The 17,947-nt window shown below is 40.7% G+C and overlaps 1 protein-coding gene across 3 annotated transcripts in view; it reads right to left on the bottom strand.

Moving 5' to 3' along the window:
* cnih3 (cornichon family AMPA receptor auxiliary protein 3) overlaps positions 1-17,947 on the bottom strand; it is a 146,407-nt gene that overhangs the window by 74,873 nt on the left and 53,587 nt on the right. For all 3 annotated transcript variants that reach the window (XM_080881816.1, XM_080881814.1, XM_080881815.1), the window contains exon 3: positions 12,439-12,486. In XM_080881816.1, coding sequence (XP_080737942.1) covers positions 12,439-12,486 — 48 coding nt within the window. The remainder of the gene's footprint in view (positions 1-12,438; positions 12,487-17,947) is intronic.

The raw sequence follows: 17,947 nt of genomic DNA, 5'->3' as shown, positions 1-17,947 counted from the left end.
GTCCCTTTTGTCTTACTTCTCTTTATCACCTTTTCTATCCCTTTGAAGAAGTGAGGCACCATAAATTTTAAAGAGGTAAGTATAATTTCTTAGTTGCAGTGAAGAGATAGAAGAAAATAAACTGTAGAAAACGAAACAGAAGAAAGAAGAAGAGAAATAACAATTTAACATAAACCAGTGGGACACTGTTCAACCCTGGCAGGGCCTTCTTGGATAAGGGTGTCTAGTGAAAATGGCCGAAACAGAATTTACTTGTAGGAAAAATGTAGGGATATGCTTAAAAGAAAATAAAGGTTATTATTCCTTGTGTGGCCCTCAAACTATAAATAAGTTTAATGCCGTTTCTTTACATTAAAACCCCGGTTTAGTTCTTAAAGCTAGTACTAGCTAGCATTTCACTGCACAGTATTAGTGGAATGACAATAAATATTTACCTTAAAATTAAAATGGCATCGCTTCTTAAACTCGCACTAAACATTTATATTGGAGGCAAACTGTGGTGGCATCATCCATATGAACAGAATTCCTGGTAACATTTCAGTGAGAATTTTCTGTTGATTGAAATATTCTGGAATTTGTGTGGAAGCAATGGGCTTCCTCACAGTGTCAGTGCTTCTAGTCATTACTCTCTCCCTCCCCCCCCCCCGCCTAGTCTCTTTGCTCCATGATTCAAAGACTCTCTGACAAGTTAATGAGTCCTCCTCTCCCACTCTTTTCTCTGCACACCCTCGACTTTGGCAGACCTGATTATACCCTGTCATATATTGGAAAAAGTTATGCTGGTTGTTGTTGACGATACTACTTAATGCAGGAAAGGGGATGTTAGGGCATTTAAAAGTGAAACACCTGTTTTTAAGGCATATTTCTAACCGTGCAGTCACAGCAAAAGTTCTACTATTATCCCAACTGTGCAGTGATATTGTTACTTCTATCCATCCATATTTTGCCTCTTAACTGGGTCCAGTTGACCGGGGGAGAGATCCCCAAACCTCCCTTTCCCAGCCATCCTCCTTCCAGTTGGACATGACTAAAACATTTATATCTGACAATCCCAGTGCCCAAACCATCCCAACTGTCTCAGTTCAATATGAAGGACTCTGTACTGGCTTGACTCTGATCCCTTTTTGAATGACAGAGCTCCTTAACTTATCTCTGTGGGAAAGCCCTTTAGAGGAAGCTCATTTCCGCTCCATCTACCTATAACCTCATTCTTTAGATCACCACCACAGCTTGTGACCATAGTTAAGGGTGGGAATGTAGATTGACCAGTAGACCGGCAGCTTTGCTATCATTCGTAGCGCCCCTCACCATAAGTGAATGTTAGCACTTATAATACTGCAGACGCTGCACTAATCTGTTTGTCTGTCACTGTATTTTCAGAGTGTCAGAGTCTATGACCATCCAACCAATGTGAAGGTTTAAGCACGGCATTATCACAGTGGAATTGGTGAACATAGTCACCACTCTTTGAGTCCACTGCTGTTGCTATTTGGGTAAAACATGATAATGATTATAGGAGCCAGCTGAAGAAGACGACCAATAAAGATTCGACTGGGATCTTCAAATTACAGTAATTAACCAGAGCCCAGAGAAACATTGTTTCAAATGGCCCGCATATTCTAGCAGCACCCTTACTTCTGACTTTAAATGACTATGAATATGTTGCTGTTTAAATCAGCCTTGGGATTGTAGCATGGTGAAACAGTAATGCAGCTAAACCTCTGTCACTGAATGCCTTGGCCCTGATCTGAAGCACTGTGTCATTAAGGGAGCAAATTAACTACAAATCGCACATAATGATAATGTTGCTCTCTTGGACCCTAGTTAGGATTTTTTTTCCTCTATCAAAAGTCAGTGGCGGCAACAGAGCTGGACATGAAAGGCATTCAGTGTCTTGCTTGAGGACATATAAGCGTAGAGAAACTCACTCCCCGCATGATCACACAGAATAACACATCTGCTATAGCAGATGTTGGCAAAGGAGTCTGAATGTATGAATGTAACAGTTACAAGGCAAAAGCTCATACGTGCAGACAAAACGAGTTGGTATGTGACTGTTGCTGTAATATTACTGTATGACTGACTAAACATATACAGGGCAGCTTTTCTGTAAACATGCTGTTAGACAGTGAGTGGCTACCTGTACCATCTTCACTGAATACAGTATAAACAATACAACTGTTTTCTAGGCAGCAGCAGCAGCATCCAGGATGCTGTCAGTGTTAGGTTATTTCCCACCATGGTTCGCTGTTCAAAAGCAGAAGGTCATTTTCACACATATTCAAACAGTGACAGCTCTTCCTACTAAACTACATGTTGGGTTATGTGCACACAGCTGAGTAACCCAGAGAATTACACTCGGCATCATGGATGAAACTTTTGACAACCAGCTTTTGCTGTTAGAATAAAAAGCTGGCACCGCAGCACAGGGTAAAGGTTTAACATAAAGTGGTGTAATTAGCTAAATGTAATTAAGAATCACTGAAGATGTTCTGCTTTTTTGGGGGGATTTTTCCCTTTCATTTACAGTTTTGGATCTAATATTTTTATTCTTTTTTCAACTTCTTTTTCAGAAGTGCACAAAATGCCATAAAATGACATTATATAATTTAGCTATTTTTCCAAACTCCGAAACACAACGTATTATCAAATGACCGCCGTGTATTCTATTTATTACAACAAAGTAACTGTATTCTGATTACCACCTATTTAAACTGTAACTGTAACAGAATACAGTTACTCATATTTTGTATTTTAAATACGCTGGTACATGTATTCCCCAACACTGTTCATCACAGCGTGTTGGCACAAGCAAAACTATTACACATGTACATGAAATGGTCTTTTTTTGTTTTGTTTTCTAGAGAAAGTTTAAGTGAAATCAGCCACCGTAAAATTAAACCAGTCATAATAGGGATGACCAGTTGGAGTGTCAATGAAATTAGCAGTTACATGAGCAGTTGCTTTTTTTGATATACAAAATGTGCATTTCTGAATGATTATTGGTAAATTCAGAATTCTGCCTATCTGTCTAGAATCCGAGAAACAGATAAGTGCAGTGCACCTATCGCTGCTTTGTGTTCAGTCTCTTGACAAACTTGAGAGTTTTATCTGAGTATGCAGGACAGGCCCTTAGTGGCCACACAACAGACATCACACAGATTACAGCACCTGTGTACACAGATGCTGACTTTCATGCCGTGTATATATTTATATATACTCACAAAATTGTGTAGGAGTACAAAAGCAAAGGAGGGCAAGTGTGAGATGTGGAGATGGATGTCACCTGCATGAGGGACAGTGACTGAGTCAAAGTAAGTGAAGAAGAAAGGCATTGTAAACTTCAAAAGCAACATTAGAAGCACACATTGGTTCTAGCTTCATTACTCCTTATCCAGTTTCTCTGCATCACCATTTCCTAACTCGAACGCGGAGCAAGCTTTACCTAGACATCAGTAACATGTAGAAGAGAAGGAAGGCAAGTAGAGATGAGATTATTGATCTATGAAAATCCCATTTTATATTACTTGGACATATTAGGACCAGTCTTCAAGGTGTGGGAAAGTCAACGTGAAAGAGGACCCAATGTAAATTGTACTCTATAGGAAGTGCAAAAAATATCATTTCATTAGGAATAGTTATGGTGTAAAAAAGAAGATTTGGATGGGAGGTTAGTTAGTTTTTAGATCATTCATTTATCACGACAGTCAAAGTAACTGTTACAAACTTTAATCAGTGGCCAGATTTGCTAACGTGATGAGCAAACTGGGTTTTGGCATAAAAAGAGTACTGTCTGTATCTACAAAGACAGCGTGATGACAGGATGGCATGCAAGAGGTGGGAACGCGTAGATTTTTGCAATTTACCTTGTTGCATATGTACTTTGAGTTCCTTTCCTGTGTAAAATATAGGGATGAGAATATTTCAATCAAGCATGCAAATAGATTTGCTAACATAGTTGTACTAACTGACATAAAAGTTACTGATAATTGTGCTGAATGCCAAAACAAGTTTGCAGTATTTCAGTTGGTTTCTGAAATATTAGGCTAGAAATATTATTTCTCAACTAAGATAAAGAAAACTACAGCAAGCCAAAGGGCATCCACATGTCTGTATGAAATGACAAGCTCTACAACATTACAACCCAGCTTTCTGCTAGCCTTTTGTACAGTAGGTAGATTAAAGAGTCCTTTCACAATGAAAGTGTTTTTGCAGCCAACAATAAAGTCTTGCTTTTTGTTTAACCCACCTCATCTTCGTGTATCTGCACTTGGGTCCTGTCACTCCTATTTCCACACAATTTGCATCGCTAACCGTGACAAAGGATCTCATTGGGTTTTAATTTTAAAAATGTTCCCAAAATTTTTAAGTTGCTAGTTCAGTTTGAATATGGCTAGAACCATATTCAAACTTAAATGACACTAGTACCCTTTATTAGCACACAATCTGGGATTGGTCACACATTAACACAATGCCGTTTACAACCAAACACCATCCATTACTTTGAACTTTTTTGACAAATTAAATAACCAGTGTTCTGATTTTCTATACCTGCCACATACTGCACGATATATGTATCAGTAATATGTAACTGGCTTCATGGACACATGCCGTCTTATCAGCTTGACTGGGAAAACAGTAATTTAACTTTAAAAGAAGAAAAGGCAAACCTGCATTCCATATAACTTGCAAATGTGCAGAACTACTAATGTATCTTGTTTCATTCGGCAGATGGAAACTTACTGCCCCACCATATGCCTGCAAAACAGTTAACCAAGCAACCCCCATGATTATTTAATAAATATTCCCAATGCATTGAGTGCTGTTCTGCCTTGGGCTTGAATCCACAGTGAGTTAACTTTCAGCAGGGTGACAGGCAGAGTTGATATTCTTGTTGAGAGTAAGTCTGCAGTGTTCCAGTTTGGAAATCCTGCTTTCCATGCCATTTACAGAAACCTTGTGCTGTGGTTTGGGAAAGGTTCTTTGTAAGAGAACTGCATTCTTATGTACGTATGGAAGGATGAATGGAAAAGGTCTACAAGCTGCATTCGGATGGACAGATGATTGAATCGAGGTTGTACCTCATGAAAGAATTTTGCTACCATGTTTGACTCAGTGGAGGAATCAAACTAAGACGGAATTAAAGATTTCTGAAGAAATGTTCTGTTTTTTTTCTCCCCAAATGTCAATATTTATCACTTTGGGGGGAAAAATAAACAAATAAATCAGATCCATTTTTTAATTGCAATACATTTTTGGTGCCAGCAGGTTCTGTAAATATCTAACAACCCTCATAAATTTGCTTGTGAGGTTGATCTATTCTGATTAGTTATAAACAGAAAGAAAACCACAGTTCACAGGCAACTTGTTGTGGTTCTTGGAATACATTCATATGAACTTTTAGCTACTGTCGTTCAATCCAGTATCCTACCAATGCATATGATCCAAATAACAACAGGACTTGATACAGTGAAATAGTTCTAAAATAAAGGCTGAGAAGCAAAATGGAAGAAATGCAAAGGAAACAAAAACAAAACAAAACAAACATTATCCTAAATGACAATTCTGAAAATGCACTGGCATAAGAATTGTTATACCAGTGCATTCTCAGAAATGCCAAAGTTTGCCAAATTTTACAGAACAAGATCATGGATACAACCAGCAGAAATTAGCTTCCTCCGAAGGGTGGCTGGCTGGATTCTCCCTTAGAGATAAGGTGTGAAGTTCAGCTATTTGGGAGGGGCTCAGAGTAGAGCTGCCGCTCCTACACATTGAAAGGAGCCAGTTGAGGTGGTTCAGGCATCTGACAAGGATGCTTCCTGGACGCCTCCTGGGTGAGGTGTTCGGGGCATGTTCCACCGGGAGGAGGCCCCGGGGCAGACCCTGGACCTGCTGGAGAAATTACATCTCTTGGCTGGCCTGGGAATGCTTTGGAGGTGGCTGGGGAGAGGGAGGTCTGGGCTTCTCTGCTTAGACTGCTGCCCCTGCGACTGCTGCCCCAAATAAGACCGGAGGCCGGAAGAAGACCGATGGATGGTTGGCCAATCCTAGCCATATTAAAGGAAGTAATAATTATTTTTTTAATGGGTTGAACCTTTCAAAATCTACCAGCTGTCATATGTATAACATTAACAAAGCTAGATTGATTTACAATTGTTGAATACCAAATACAAATGTGGAATATTCTATCTAATTATAACAGAGAAAAATACAAAACAAAGTTGTGAAATCTTGACTCTTTCCAGCATAAAGGCAAGTGCTATTATGCTAAATTGTTTTCTTCCTCTTATCTCTTACTTCCTTCCCATCCAGGTCTCCACCCTTCTCTCCACCTCCCCAATCTTCCTTCCCGGTGAAAGTGTGTGGGATGCAGGAAGCTCTGCGTTTTGCATATAAGCTCATTATTGTGACTGACAAGGAACTTACACTGTTTCTGCAGTGCTGCCCTGTACTTACAGTGTTTTTCTTCTGCAGAAGACTGGATGGCATTGTTGTTGCTTGGACTTGTTTAGCGTATGGCAGTTGCATAATTTTTCTTTCTTTATTAATTTCCCCATATGTCTCTGTTGGTCATCACATGCTGAGGCAGTTTAAAACTAAGCTAAACTTTAAATATATGTGAAGTTGTACACATTTTTCAGACTGGTCTTTTTTGGACCCCAGTTAGTTGTGTGGGAAAATCCTAGTAGATCAGCAGTTTCTGAAAAACCCAGACCCGCCTGTCCCAGACCTTGAGTATTGGTAGTTGGAGGCCAAAGCAGATTTTAGCACAGACAGGACTGGGTACTATTTGGGAGATTTGTCCACATTTTGTGCTGCTGATATCACAGTAATGATGACATTAATCTATTTAGAACGAAGACATTGTGAAGTGAAGTTTTGAATGCCCTTTAAAATAGTTTTTGTATTTTCCAGTAAAGGAAATCATTGGAGACCAATGATACAATTTGAAGGGACAGAAAGACTGACTGTATCTGCTTTTAACCTTATCAGCCAAGAAATGAACTACTTAATGCTTTTATTGCAGTTTAGATTAACAGACAGTAACAAGTATGTTATGTGTTATGTGTTACTATGTGTGTACAGACGCGGCTATACTGGCTTCATGTATCCGTGTCTGTTAGACTGTGGGTTAACTTTCATCAAGTCCAAACCATTTAAATCATCACAGTCTCAGTTTTGAGTTATTCTATGTGAAGCAGCTTGGTGAGTCATGTTAATACAGACAGGATGTCAGTAGACTGCAATAGGCAAATAAGTGCCATCATTCCTTTGTTAGACCACTGACTGATTGACTCTTATGGAAAGTTGCCTCTGGTATTTAACCTACAATATGCTAATAAGCACAAATGGCTTGTGGCAACTTAGCCAAAGGAACTACTCTACAAATACCTTCAACCCAATAACATGCAGAGTTCTTGCAGACAGCTCACCATTTTAGTGATAGAGATAAATATTGGTGGCTTTAGAGAGTGCTTTTGCATAGACTGGATGTCATTATGAGTGAGCTCTGGCACAGTCACTTCTTCAAGAATAATATGCAGTGGTTTATGTGTGCTATGCATTCACATGTAAAAGAAAACATACATACTTGTACTTTAAAAAAACAAAACAAAACAAAACAAAACATGCTGTGTCTACACCAGCCATTACCCTATCATGACGCCTATTTATTCAATTCTCTCAATTTGAACTCTGAAGCTTTTTAGTAAGTTTGCTCCTGACTGGGTAGTTATTTTCTTCCAGTTGTCCGAATACAGCTTTTTTAGGCATTCCGTAGAACATGTAGATGAACTCAGCTTAAGTACAGGAAAAGTCTTTGTTATTAATGACACCTTTATAATCCAACACCAGATGCCTCAACACTAGGCTTTTAGACAACAACAATATGTAATATATATGTGCTATTCCTGTTTAATGATGTATTGCTAACCTAAATCAGCATCATTTGACTTTAAACAACCCCAAATCCATAAAAGTTGGGACGCTGTGTAAAAATATACACTATGTTGCCAAAAGCATTCGCTTGTCTGCCATTATTCTGAAATTGTTCCACAATTTGTAAATGTTTCTTCCTAGTATCAATTACTGAAATATTTGGTAATATTTTCCTCAGTTTAAACATAAGAATAAAATATGCATTTGTAAGATTTGAAAATCATTGCATTGTTTTCATTATATGTGTGTAAAATAAATGATAAAAATATGCATAAAATATTTGTCAAAAAAGTGTTGCCACAATAATAAGAAAAACAGTTTTGCCTCTTTTGGTGATCTGTCCAATTAAGTTCACTAATTAAATACAGTGGAGTTAATCCATTTCTCTGTGTGCACACAGTTCGCAGTGACTCAGAGCGCTGGTGTAACCTTTCTCTTCACTCTGTGAGTGCAAAATAAAGCCCCCTTTTCTCTCTTTCAATCATTCACTGTATTTATACATAAACCAGCTACCGCTACCTGTTTGTCTAGCTCTACCATACAGCTAGCATCATAGTCACAACATCATAACATTAAAGTAGTTCACTAGCTGGGCCCACGTCCTCATTTTAGGTTTGAGAGTGTTTTAGTAGGTAAAGGTGTGTTTGGAGGCGTGGTCGCGCTCCCGAAATTCCGATACATAATCTCCAAGTAAAGGCCAATCCAACGCATCCCTTTCACAGCTATTTAGTTTAACCGCTCCTCTGGTAGGAATTTTTCCACTGTCAGTATATATCAGCACATGGCAAACATTAGCATTAACAGTCTTTACAGTCTAGAACAGCTTATTTTCATCATTTATTCCTTTGCTTTAAGAGCTGTCTCCGGGGTGAACACTATTGTAGAGTTTAGTCATTTGGTCCTGCTTTCGTTGCTTCCGAGCAAACGTTCTATCAGAGAGGTTTTGCTGATGGCAGTAAGTCATTTTCCAACACTTTCCTTTCTTAACTTCCCCATTGACTAGGATATCTCTGTCATTCCCCATCTGCTTTTCCATCGTCATCGTGTCTTGTGCTCCAACAAAATTGGTATTACATAGAATCTGTTCCATCATGTGACAACTAATTATAAAATTTTGAGCCAATCTCAAAAACTGAATGCAGGGCTTTTTTTGGAATACATCACATTCATTATTTCTTCTGATTGTGTTGATAGCATTAGCTATTCCTGGATATTTGTAAACTATCTTAATTTATGATGAGTACCTACTAGAGGGATTGAAAAAATTGCCTTTGCTGATTCGGCAATACCTCACTCATTCTCTCATTATTACACTTGTGAATCTGTGGACTAGGAGAGATGGAGAGGCTAGAGTGAGAGGGATAAAAAAGAGAAAGGTAGAATAATGTTAAAATAGAGGAGAGAGAGAAGAAAGGCCCAAGACAGACCCAAAAATAAAGGAAGAGCACTAATGAGTACGCTCAGGTTTGCTCAGTTGCTGTGACAACGCAGTGGCTTCAAGCCGCAAGAAAGCACATCTAATGAACACCACACACACACACACACACACACACACACACACACACACACACACACACACACACACACACACACACACACACACACACACACACAGAACACAGTACATCCCCTCAAGCTATTGTCATCTGCATGGGTTTCCAGTCATCCAAAACCCATCAAACACAACACACTCCATTGAGAACAAAAATGGCACGTGTCCATGTGCCTGCTTGTGAATGTGTGCAGTGAAAACTGCCAAGTGCATATGCCAACATAAAGAAATACAGCCAAAGCTTTTAGCCAAATCAGTCAGGACCAACATGCTGTGAGCGTGCCAGTCGGTGTGAACTGAACAGTTTTCGAAGGGGAAAGAAGAGCTCTCAAAAAAGGATTTAAAAAGCACCACAATGCAGCAGATCCTCATGCATCAGGACCTTAGGCAATCATGCTGACAGGCACAGTATGCAAGACAGTGAAATATAGTTTCTAAAAGCGTGTAACTCATAATGTGTGATTCTGTCTGAATGTATGAAATCAGAAGCTGTCGCCTGAGGCACTTGGCAGGAATTTCCTCTCCTGCTGCTTCTCTTTGCTTTAGTTCACTAGCCAGTGCATAATCGTCAGTCACCTCATATGCTGAATAATGGTTAGACAAAATGGTGATTAATGTATTGACAGATTAAATACATTTGTTAATCTATGGATTTTACCACTTTTTTGAGGTGGATATCTCTGTTTGTATTAGGCCTCTGTGGCCTTTAAAGGCTTTATACTATGATTCATGACTTTTTTATCATGCACCAAGGTCACTAATGGCAGTGTAGGCATTGGATTTAGTTAAAAACAACCCCTTTTATAGAGTTTCCACCTTAAGACTGAAGATTCAACAGTCTTTATTGTTACTATGCTATCATAACAAAATCCTAGCAAGATTAAGATTTATATATTTATATACAAAAAGGGACAATGTGTGATTTAACAGTAGCGGCTTTTAAACCATAGAATAAGCCTGCCCTATACAGCATACCACTGGTTTATTGTCCTTCTGGAAATTAATTGACAATACTGAATTTGACAATCGGAATTTATAAAATATGCAGTTATTTAACAGGATAAATAAATAACAGTGACTAAGGAAAAGTGTTGTACTAAGGTCATTCTATACAACTACACTTGTTTTTGCAACTGCAACATATAAATCCCCTGCTATCCCTTTTAGTTCCACAAGCTACATCCATTTTTTTAAACAGCCTATGGTGTCCAGCAACCTTCACTGTTACCTGCACAGTATGTCACAGCTCCAAGCACAGCATGTCTGGATGTCTGTGTAAGTATGTCAGTGTGTTTATCCATCTCAGCATATGATCTGTAGGGGAAAATGTCCTCTCCGGGGACTAGTGCAGGAGCTGGGTGCTGGAGTTAACAACAATGATGATCAAGATCAGCTGTTCAGCCAGTGAACCTCCAGCATGACACAAACATATGCACAAACACACGCTTGCATGCACAAGTTCAAACAGTATGTGGTTTGCGTTTCAGAGAGGTGGAGGGAGAAACAGATGCCAAACTGAAGCTGGGAGGAGTTCTCTCAACCTCATACTGAGCCCTCAAGGCACACAAAACCTGAAACAGACAGCACAGCTCTGCAAAACACAATGCAGAACCTTTCAATGTGTGTCTACCATTTGATTTCAGTACATTGCGAGGAAAGATAATAAACAAAGCATCCTTGTTCAAATTGAAAAATTCATTTAAAACCTGTAAAACAGTGATGCACAACCCTGGAAACCAAAAAATATATTATATACATGCTCTGACAGGCACTGGCGACTATGGGACAACAGATAGGCAGGTGTGTGGCTTCCCAAATATATTCCAATCTGCTGAATTTATCACATGTGGACATCCATGAAGTTGTAGAAAAATCTGACAGATGATTGGTGGAAACAGGATGTACCTGAGCGTAGTTTAGAGCACAGGTGTTAAACTCCAGGCCTCAAGGGCCGGTGTCCTGCAGGTTTTAGATGTGTCCTTGATCCAACACAGCTGATACAAATTGCTAAATGACCTCTTCAGCATGTCTTGAAGTTCTCCAGAGGCCTGGTAATGAACTAATTATTTGATTCAGGTGTTGCGATCCAGGGTGATATGTAAAACCTGCAGGACACTGGCCCTCGAGGCCTGGAGTTCGACACCCTTGGTTTTGAGTGTCATGGCAAAGGCTTTGAATACTTATGTACACAATTTATTTTTGCTTTCTATTTTCAATAAATATGTAAGAATTTCAAGCAAAGGTTTTTCAATGTGTCATCAGGGGGTATGGCTGATCTGATATCCTCATGTTGGTGTTGTTCCCAGATCATCATACTAAATGTTGTTCCAGGATCAACATTGCAAGTAACCAATCAGAATGCTGTGACGTCATACTTTTGCGACTTCGGGAAAAACTAGCGTAAAACAAAAAACTGTACTTAAGCTGCATGAAACCGCCTCTGTCCACCGATCAACGGACCCTGACCCTAACCCTAACCGTAACCCTTTAATAAACAGTAAGCAGAATTAATATTGTCCTTGCAACATTGGAATTTCATAAATGCACGAATGGCTTGGCGCGCAAAGGAATAACGTCACAACAATGTGATTGGTCACTTGCAATGTTGAACCTGGAACAACATTTTCATGATGGTCTGGGAACAACACCAACACGAGGATATCAGATCATCCCAGGGGGTATTGTGTGTTGATTTTTTTGGGAAAATGAACTGATTCCATTTTGGAATAAAGCTGTTACGTGAAAAAAATGTGGAACAAGTCAAGTGCTGTGAAAGCTTTCTGGATACATTGTATCAGATGTCACCTGAAAACGGAATTTTCACTACAAGATGCATTTCTTCTTTCCCTCTTATTCTGTGCACTTCCCTACCAGTCTCCAATCTGCTTTGTTTCTGACCATGTATAGGACTTGCACAAGATGAATGAAAATTGTTGTTCACTGCTTACCTTCCTCAGCAGGTTGCAGATCCTCTCGATGTTTCGCAGTCTCTCCCTCTGTAAGAGGAGCAAACGGAAAAGTTATGATGAAAGACGAAACTACAGAAATACTGCACATTTGTCCTTGCACTGTTAAGTTGCACTTCTTTTGAGAGCCAGTGCTGAAGGTGAAAAATCAATGGTTATCCCAATTTTGCTACTGCACAGAATTTAAGATAATGTGGGGAAGCATGGTGGCGTGGTGATTAGCACTGTTCCCTCAGAGCAAGAAGGTCCATTAGGGACTTTCTGTGTTGAGTTTGCATGTTCTTGTTTGTCTGTCTGGGTTTTCTCCAGGTACTGCAGCTTCCCCCTAAAGTCTTTGGACTGCAGTTAGGGGTTAGGTTAACTGGTTATTCTAAATGGCCCATCTGTGTTAGCCCTGTGACAGACTGACAGTCTTTCCAGGGTGTACCCTGCCTCTTGCCTTATCACAGCTGTGATAGGCTCCAGCCCAGCCCACGACCCTGAATTGGATAAGCGGAAGAGGATGGACGGATGACTGAATTAAGATGTGCTCATTTTCCTTCTACAGAAAAATCTGTTGGAGAAAATTATTGGTCAATGAATTTAGCTCTTATGTTGAAGAGAGAGCTGAAGACAAAGTTTTCAATTCACTTATTTCTAATTGCTTCCTCCATCTAGCCTTACCTTAAGAGTATATAACTCACTCATTCAGGATCAGAGGAGAGTCACTGATCCCCCAAATCGAAAGCAGAATGTCTTCTGGAAGCTCTCATGTGTTTCAGTCATGTAAAACTGGGAGAAGATCCCAGGGCAGTCCTGGATATAGTGGACAAATTATGTCTTTTATTTGACTTTGGTATCCACCCTAGAAGAACTGGGCGAAGTCTGTGCATTTTGGCTTCAGTTGATGCTCCTGTGATACGTGGTAGTGGTGGGTAACATATAAATTCTGAAAACATTTGAATTTGTACCCAGTTGAACAACAGGAAACATATAGTCTGGAGATCACGTTCTCCTGCACTATGGTCATTTTTTCTCCACATTGATAGAGAAAGTTATTCATTCATACATAGCTGATTTGTGGAGCTTTTTCCCAGCATTAATGGTGGCTGCTACTTGTTTATATAAGTTTTAATATTTGAGTGTTCTCAGCTTGTATATTAAGCTGCAAGATGCTTAAATCAGCACTCACCACAATGCTGACTCTAAAAGCAGCTATTTCACCACTGCTTTTAACATCATGATCAAATATTAATCAATTCCTATGGATGATGCAACCTGCATTTGACTGGCGGTGCTGCAAGTCCACAGGGGAGCAATGCAAAATACCGACTGCTTATAAATCATGTATTGACCCGAGTGTCAGCCCGCTTGTGCTTGTGGACAGTCATTTTGAGTTTATCTGTGCGCCTCATATACCGTCTGCAAATGTCAACAACAGAGGCTCTGTGGGAATGATGAAGTATATGAAAAATTATTTATCCACGTGCAGAACATCAAAGGTAGCATGTCAAAAGCTGAACCGATATTTAGTTACCACATAAGAAAAACGGTAATAAAATGCATGAAAATGAGCTGAAATAACTGGAGTGAAAACACACTCGGGTGCCTATGAATACAGAGTTTATGAACATTGCTCTGCAGCGCTGCTTATTGTCATCCTTCCTCACATACTGAAAGCCACGGGCAGTCTCTGCATCTGTTTACAGCATAGTTTGACCTAAATTTAAGCCCTTTGCGGTTTTTAACCTACCTGCACATTTTTTATACCACATTTTTTAATGCTTACTGCAGGCGGAGAGCACATGAATTAGATTTTTCTGCAAAAATGTGTCAGCGAGAACCCTTCCCTGTGTGTGTGTGTGTGTGTGTGTCTGTGTCAGAGACAGAAGAAGGCTCTCATTGGAAAGACATAGGCTTAGAGAGACAAGATGCTGTGTGCGCGCGCGCACAGAGGCAGTGAGAAGTGGCTTCTGTCCGTTCTGGCGGTGAGTTATTTCAAACACACAGCAACACCATGAAATATGATTTGTATTCAGCCCGAGGCTTAACTTTGATTCTTATATTCACTGTAATTTGTTTGAAATGTTGGAGTTTCATTTTGTGAATGTAATTTTAGTTCAGAACTTGAGCTTATCATTAGTAACAACAACATTATTAATAGAATTCTTATTGTTATTATGAATTGCTTATTATTAGAATATAGTCAATGAACAAATTCAAATTCAAATTCAAATTTTATTTGTCACGTACACAGTGATACACAGTACGATATGTAGTGAAATGCTTGGACAACTGCTCGTGACCTAAAGAAAACAAAAAAGGAAAAAGCTATGAATAAGATAGGAAATAAATATGAAAAATTAAAAAGGGTAAATTTAACTAGGAAGGAATAAAATATAAATTAAGGTTAAAAATGAAATAACTGTACAACACAAATTAGAATGAAGGGTAAATTTAACTGGGAAAGAATAAGATAAAATATATAAATTAAAGTTGAAAATAAAATAACTGTACAACAAAATACACAATATAGAACTATATAAGAATGTATGAAGAAATATAAATAAATATATATATATACACACACACAATAACAGCAGCTGTACAAGTATTAACCAGTGTTGTGCAATCCACATTATGTCTTGTGCAGTGCAAATATGCTTAAAGTGATTTAAGTGATGAAGTGAAAACAATGTCCAGAATGTCCAGTGTGTGTGTAAGAACTATATGTGTGGGTCAGTATTGTGTGGTGGTGTGATTGAGAGACCGTATCGCCTGCGGGAAGAAGCTCCTCCTCAGTCTCTCTGTGTTGGTCTTCAGGGAGCGGAATCTCTTTCCTGACCTCAACAGAGAGAACAGTCTGTTGTTGGGATGGCTGAGGTCCTTCACCATCTTCCTGGCCTTGGTCCAGCACCGCCTGCTGTAGATTGAGTGCAGGTCAGGGAGCTCGGAGCGGATGGTGCGTTCAGCTGACCGCACAACCCTCTGTAGAGCTCGTCTGTCCTGCATGGTGCTGTTCCCGAACCAGGTTAAGATGTTTCCCGCCAGGATGCTCTCTATGGTGCACGAGTAAAAGTTCCTGAGCACCTTGGAGGGCAGTTGGAAGTCTCTCAGGCGTCTGAGGTGGTAGAGACGCTGACGGGCCTTTTTCACCATGGTGTTGATGTGACAGGACCATGACAGGTCCTGCGTGATGTGAAGTCCGAAGTATTTGAAGCTGTCCACTCTCTCCACTGGGCACTTGTTGATGACGGGGGTCTGGTAGTTCCTCTCCTGCTTAGTGCTGAAGTCCACTATCAGCTCCTTTGTCTTACTGACGTTTAGAAGGAGGTTGTTCCTCTGGCACCAGTTCTCCAGATTCCTAATATCCTTCAGGTAGGCCGTCTCGTTGTTATCAGAGATCAGGCCCACCACGACGGTGTCGTCAGCAAACTTGATGATGGTGGTGGAGCTGGTAGTGGCCACACAGTCATATGTGTACAAAGAGTACATCAGGGGGCTCAGAACACACCCCTGGGGGGCGCCAGTGCTGAGAGTGGTCGAGGCTGAGACATGTCCGCCCATCCTTACTGCCTGTGGTCTGCCAGTTAGGAAGTTGGAGATCCACTGACACATAGATGAGCTGAGTCCCAGATGCTCCAGCTTGGTGGTGAGTGTGGAGGGAATTATGGTGTTAAATGCAGAGCTGTAGTCTATGAAGAGCATTTTAACATAATTCCCCCTTCTAGTGTCCAAGTGAGTGAGTGATGTGTGGAGGAGATGAGAGATGGCATCGTCTGTGGAACGATTTGGACGGTAAGCGAACTGTAGTGGGTCCAGTGTGTCTAGTAGTGAAGAAATGATGAAGTCTCTGACCAGGCGTTCAAAGCACTTCATCACTACTGAGGTGAGGGCTACAGGGCGATAGTCATTGAGAGAAGCAGGGTGGGGTTTCTTCGGGACAGGAACAATGATGGACTCTTTGAAGCATGTGGGGATCACCGACTGAGATAAAGAGATGTTGGATATCTACCCACGGCTTCTGGTTGGGAAACGTTGTGATAGTCTTTGTCTCCACGGTATCATCTGCTAGTTTCCCGATGAATCCCACAACCGCTTCCGTAAACACATTGACATCATCATCGGAGCTGTTTCTGAACATGCCCCAGTCTGCGTCATCGAGTGCGTCCTGTAACGCGGCCACCGATTGATCCGTCCAGCACGCGACCTTCCTCTGAACCGGAACTTCCTGTTTCAGCCTTTGTTTGTATTTTGGCATGAGGAAGATGGCGGCATGATCAGATTTGCCAAACGGAGGGCGGGATTGTGCCTTGTAGCCGTCCTTGACCGTAGTGTAGCAGTGGTCCAGTGTCCTTACACCTCTGGTGGGGCAGGTGATGTGTTGATAAAAGTTCGGCGCTGCGCGTTTGAGGTTGGCGCTATTAAAGTCCCCCGTCACAATAAGCGCAGCGTCCCGGTGTTGTGTCTGGTGCTGTGTGAGTGCCTCATGCAGCTCGCATAAGGCGGTGACCGTGTCCGCTTGTGGTGGAATATAAACGGCACTTATAATGACCGATGTAAATTCCCGAGGTAGATAAAAAGAACGACACATGATGGACAGTAGTTCCATATTTGGTGTGCAGGAGCGTGTGAGAGGAACAACGTCCCGTGTCCTGTCCATGCGGTGAACCGAGAAGAACTTGGCCGGCTGGATGGCGTGGTCCGGCACCGCTGGGTTCAGCCATGTCTCGGTGAAGCAGAGGAGATTGCAGTCCCGAATGTCTCTCTGGAACTTTACCCTGGCCCTGAGGTCGTCAAGCTTGTTCTCCAGTGACTGGACGTTGACGAGCAGGATGCCAGGCAGAGGTGTGCGGTGTGCACGAGCTCTCAGCCTGTTCCTGACGCCGGCTCGCTTCCCTCTAGGCCGCCGCCGCTTCCCTTTGTTCTCCCTCAAGATCTCACTCGGCCAGCTCGGATCCGGAGTTAAAAACTTCTAATTGTGAGTACATTGTATACCAATAGAAACAAGAGTGTCACTGTCATACCTAATGTACCCAATGGTGATGATTTTGCCGATTTAGAAATGCTGAAAACTAACTTAAAAAACAAAGACAAAGAAAAAGTGGTCGGAGCAGTCGTGACAGCAGCTGACCTCACCGGCGCCATCTTTCATTCAGAAGAGTGAAATCACTGTAGCTAGATTTGTTGGTAATTTACCAGGTTCAGTGCTATTTTATGTATTAATCCAGTTTCCCATTTCATTAAGCAAGTCACTCTGACATGAGCTCCATATACTTAAAATATGCCAGTGATATCTCATATGTATCAACATCATATCAACATGTAAAAAAATTCTGTGTTATGAGATATTTGACGTAACTATTGCTGTCCAGTGCCAGGACTTAGCTACCTTCTTGACACTAAAACTTTGGCAATGCCCTAGTCTGTAATTGGTTTCATACTAGGGCTGTTCGATATAAGGATATATATCGGATGACGATATAAAAAAAGTCTATCGTTTCATTTTACG

Source organism: Rhamphochromis sp. 'chilingali' (assembly GCF_963969265.1).
Source record: "Rhamphochromis sp. 'chilingali' genome assembly, chromosome: 5".
Taxonomy (NCBI): domain Eukaryota; kingdom Metazoa; phylum Chordata; class Actinopteri; order Cichliformes; family Cichlidae; genus Rhamphochromis; species Rhamphochromis sp. 'chilingali'.
Note: the sequence above shows the minus strand (reverse complement) of the source record. Positions and strands in the feature narration are given on the sequence as shown.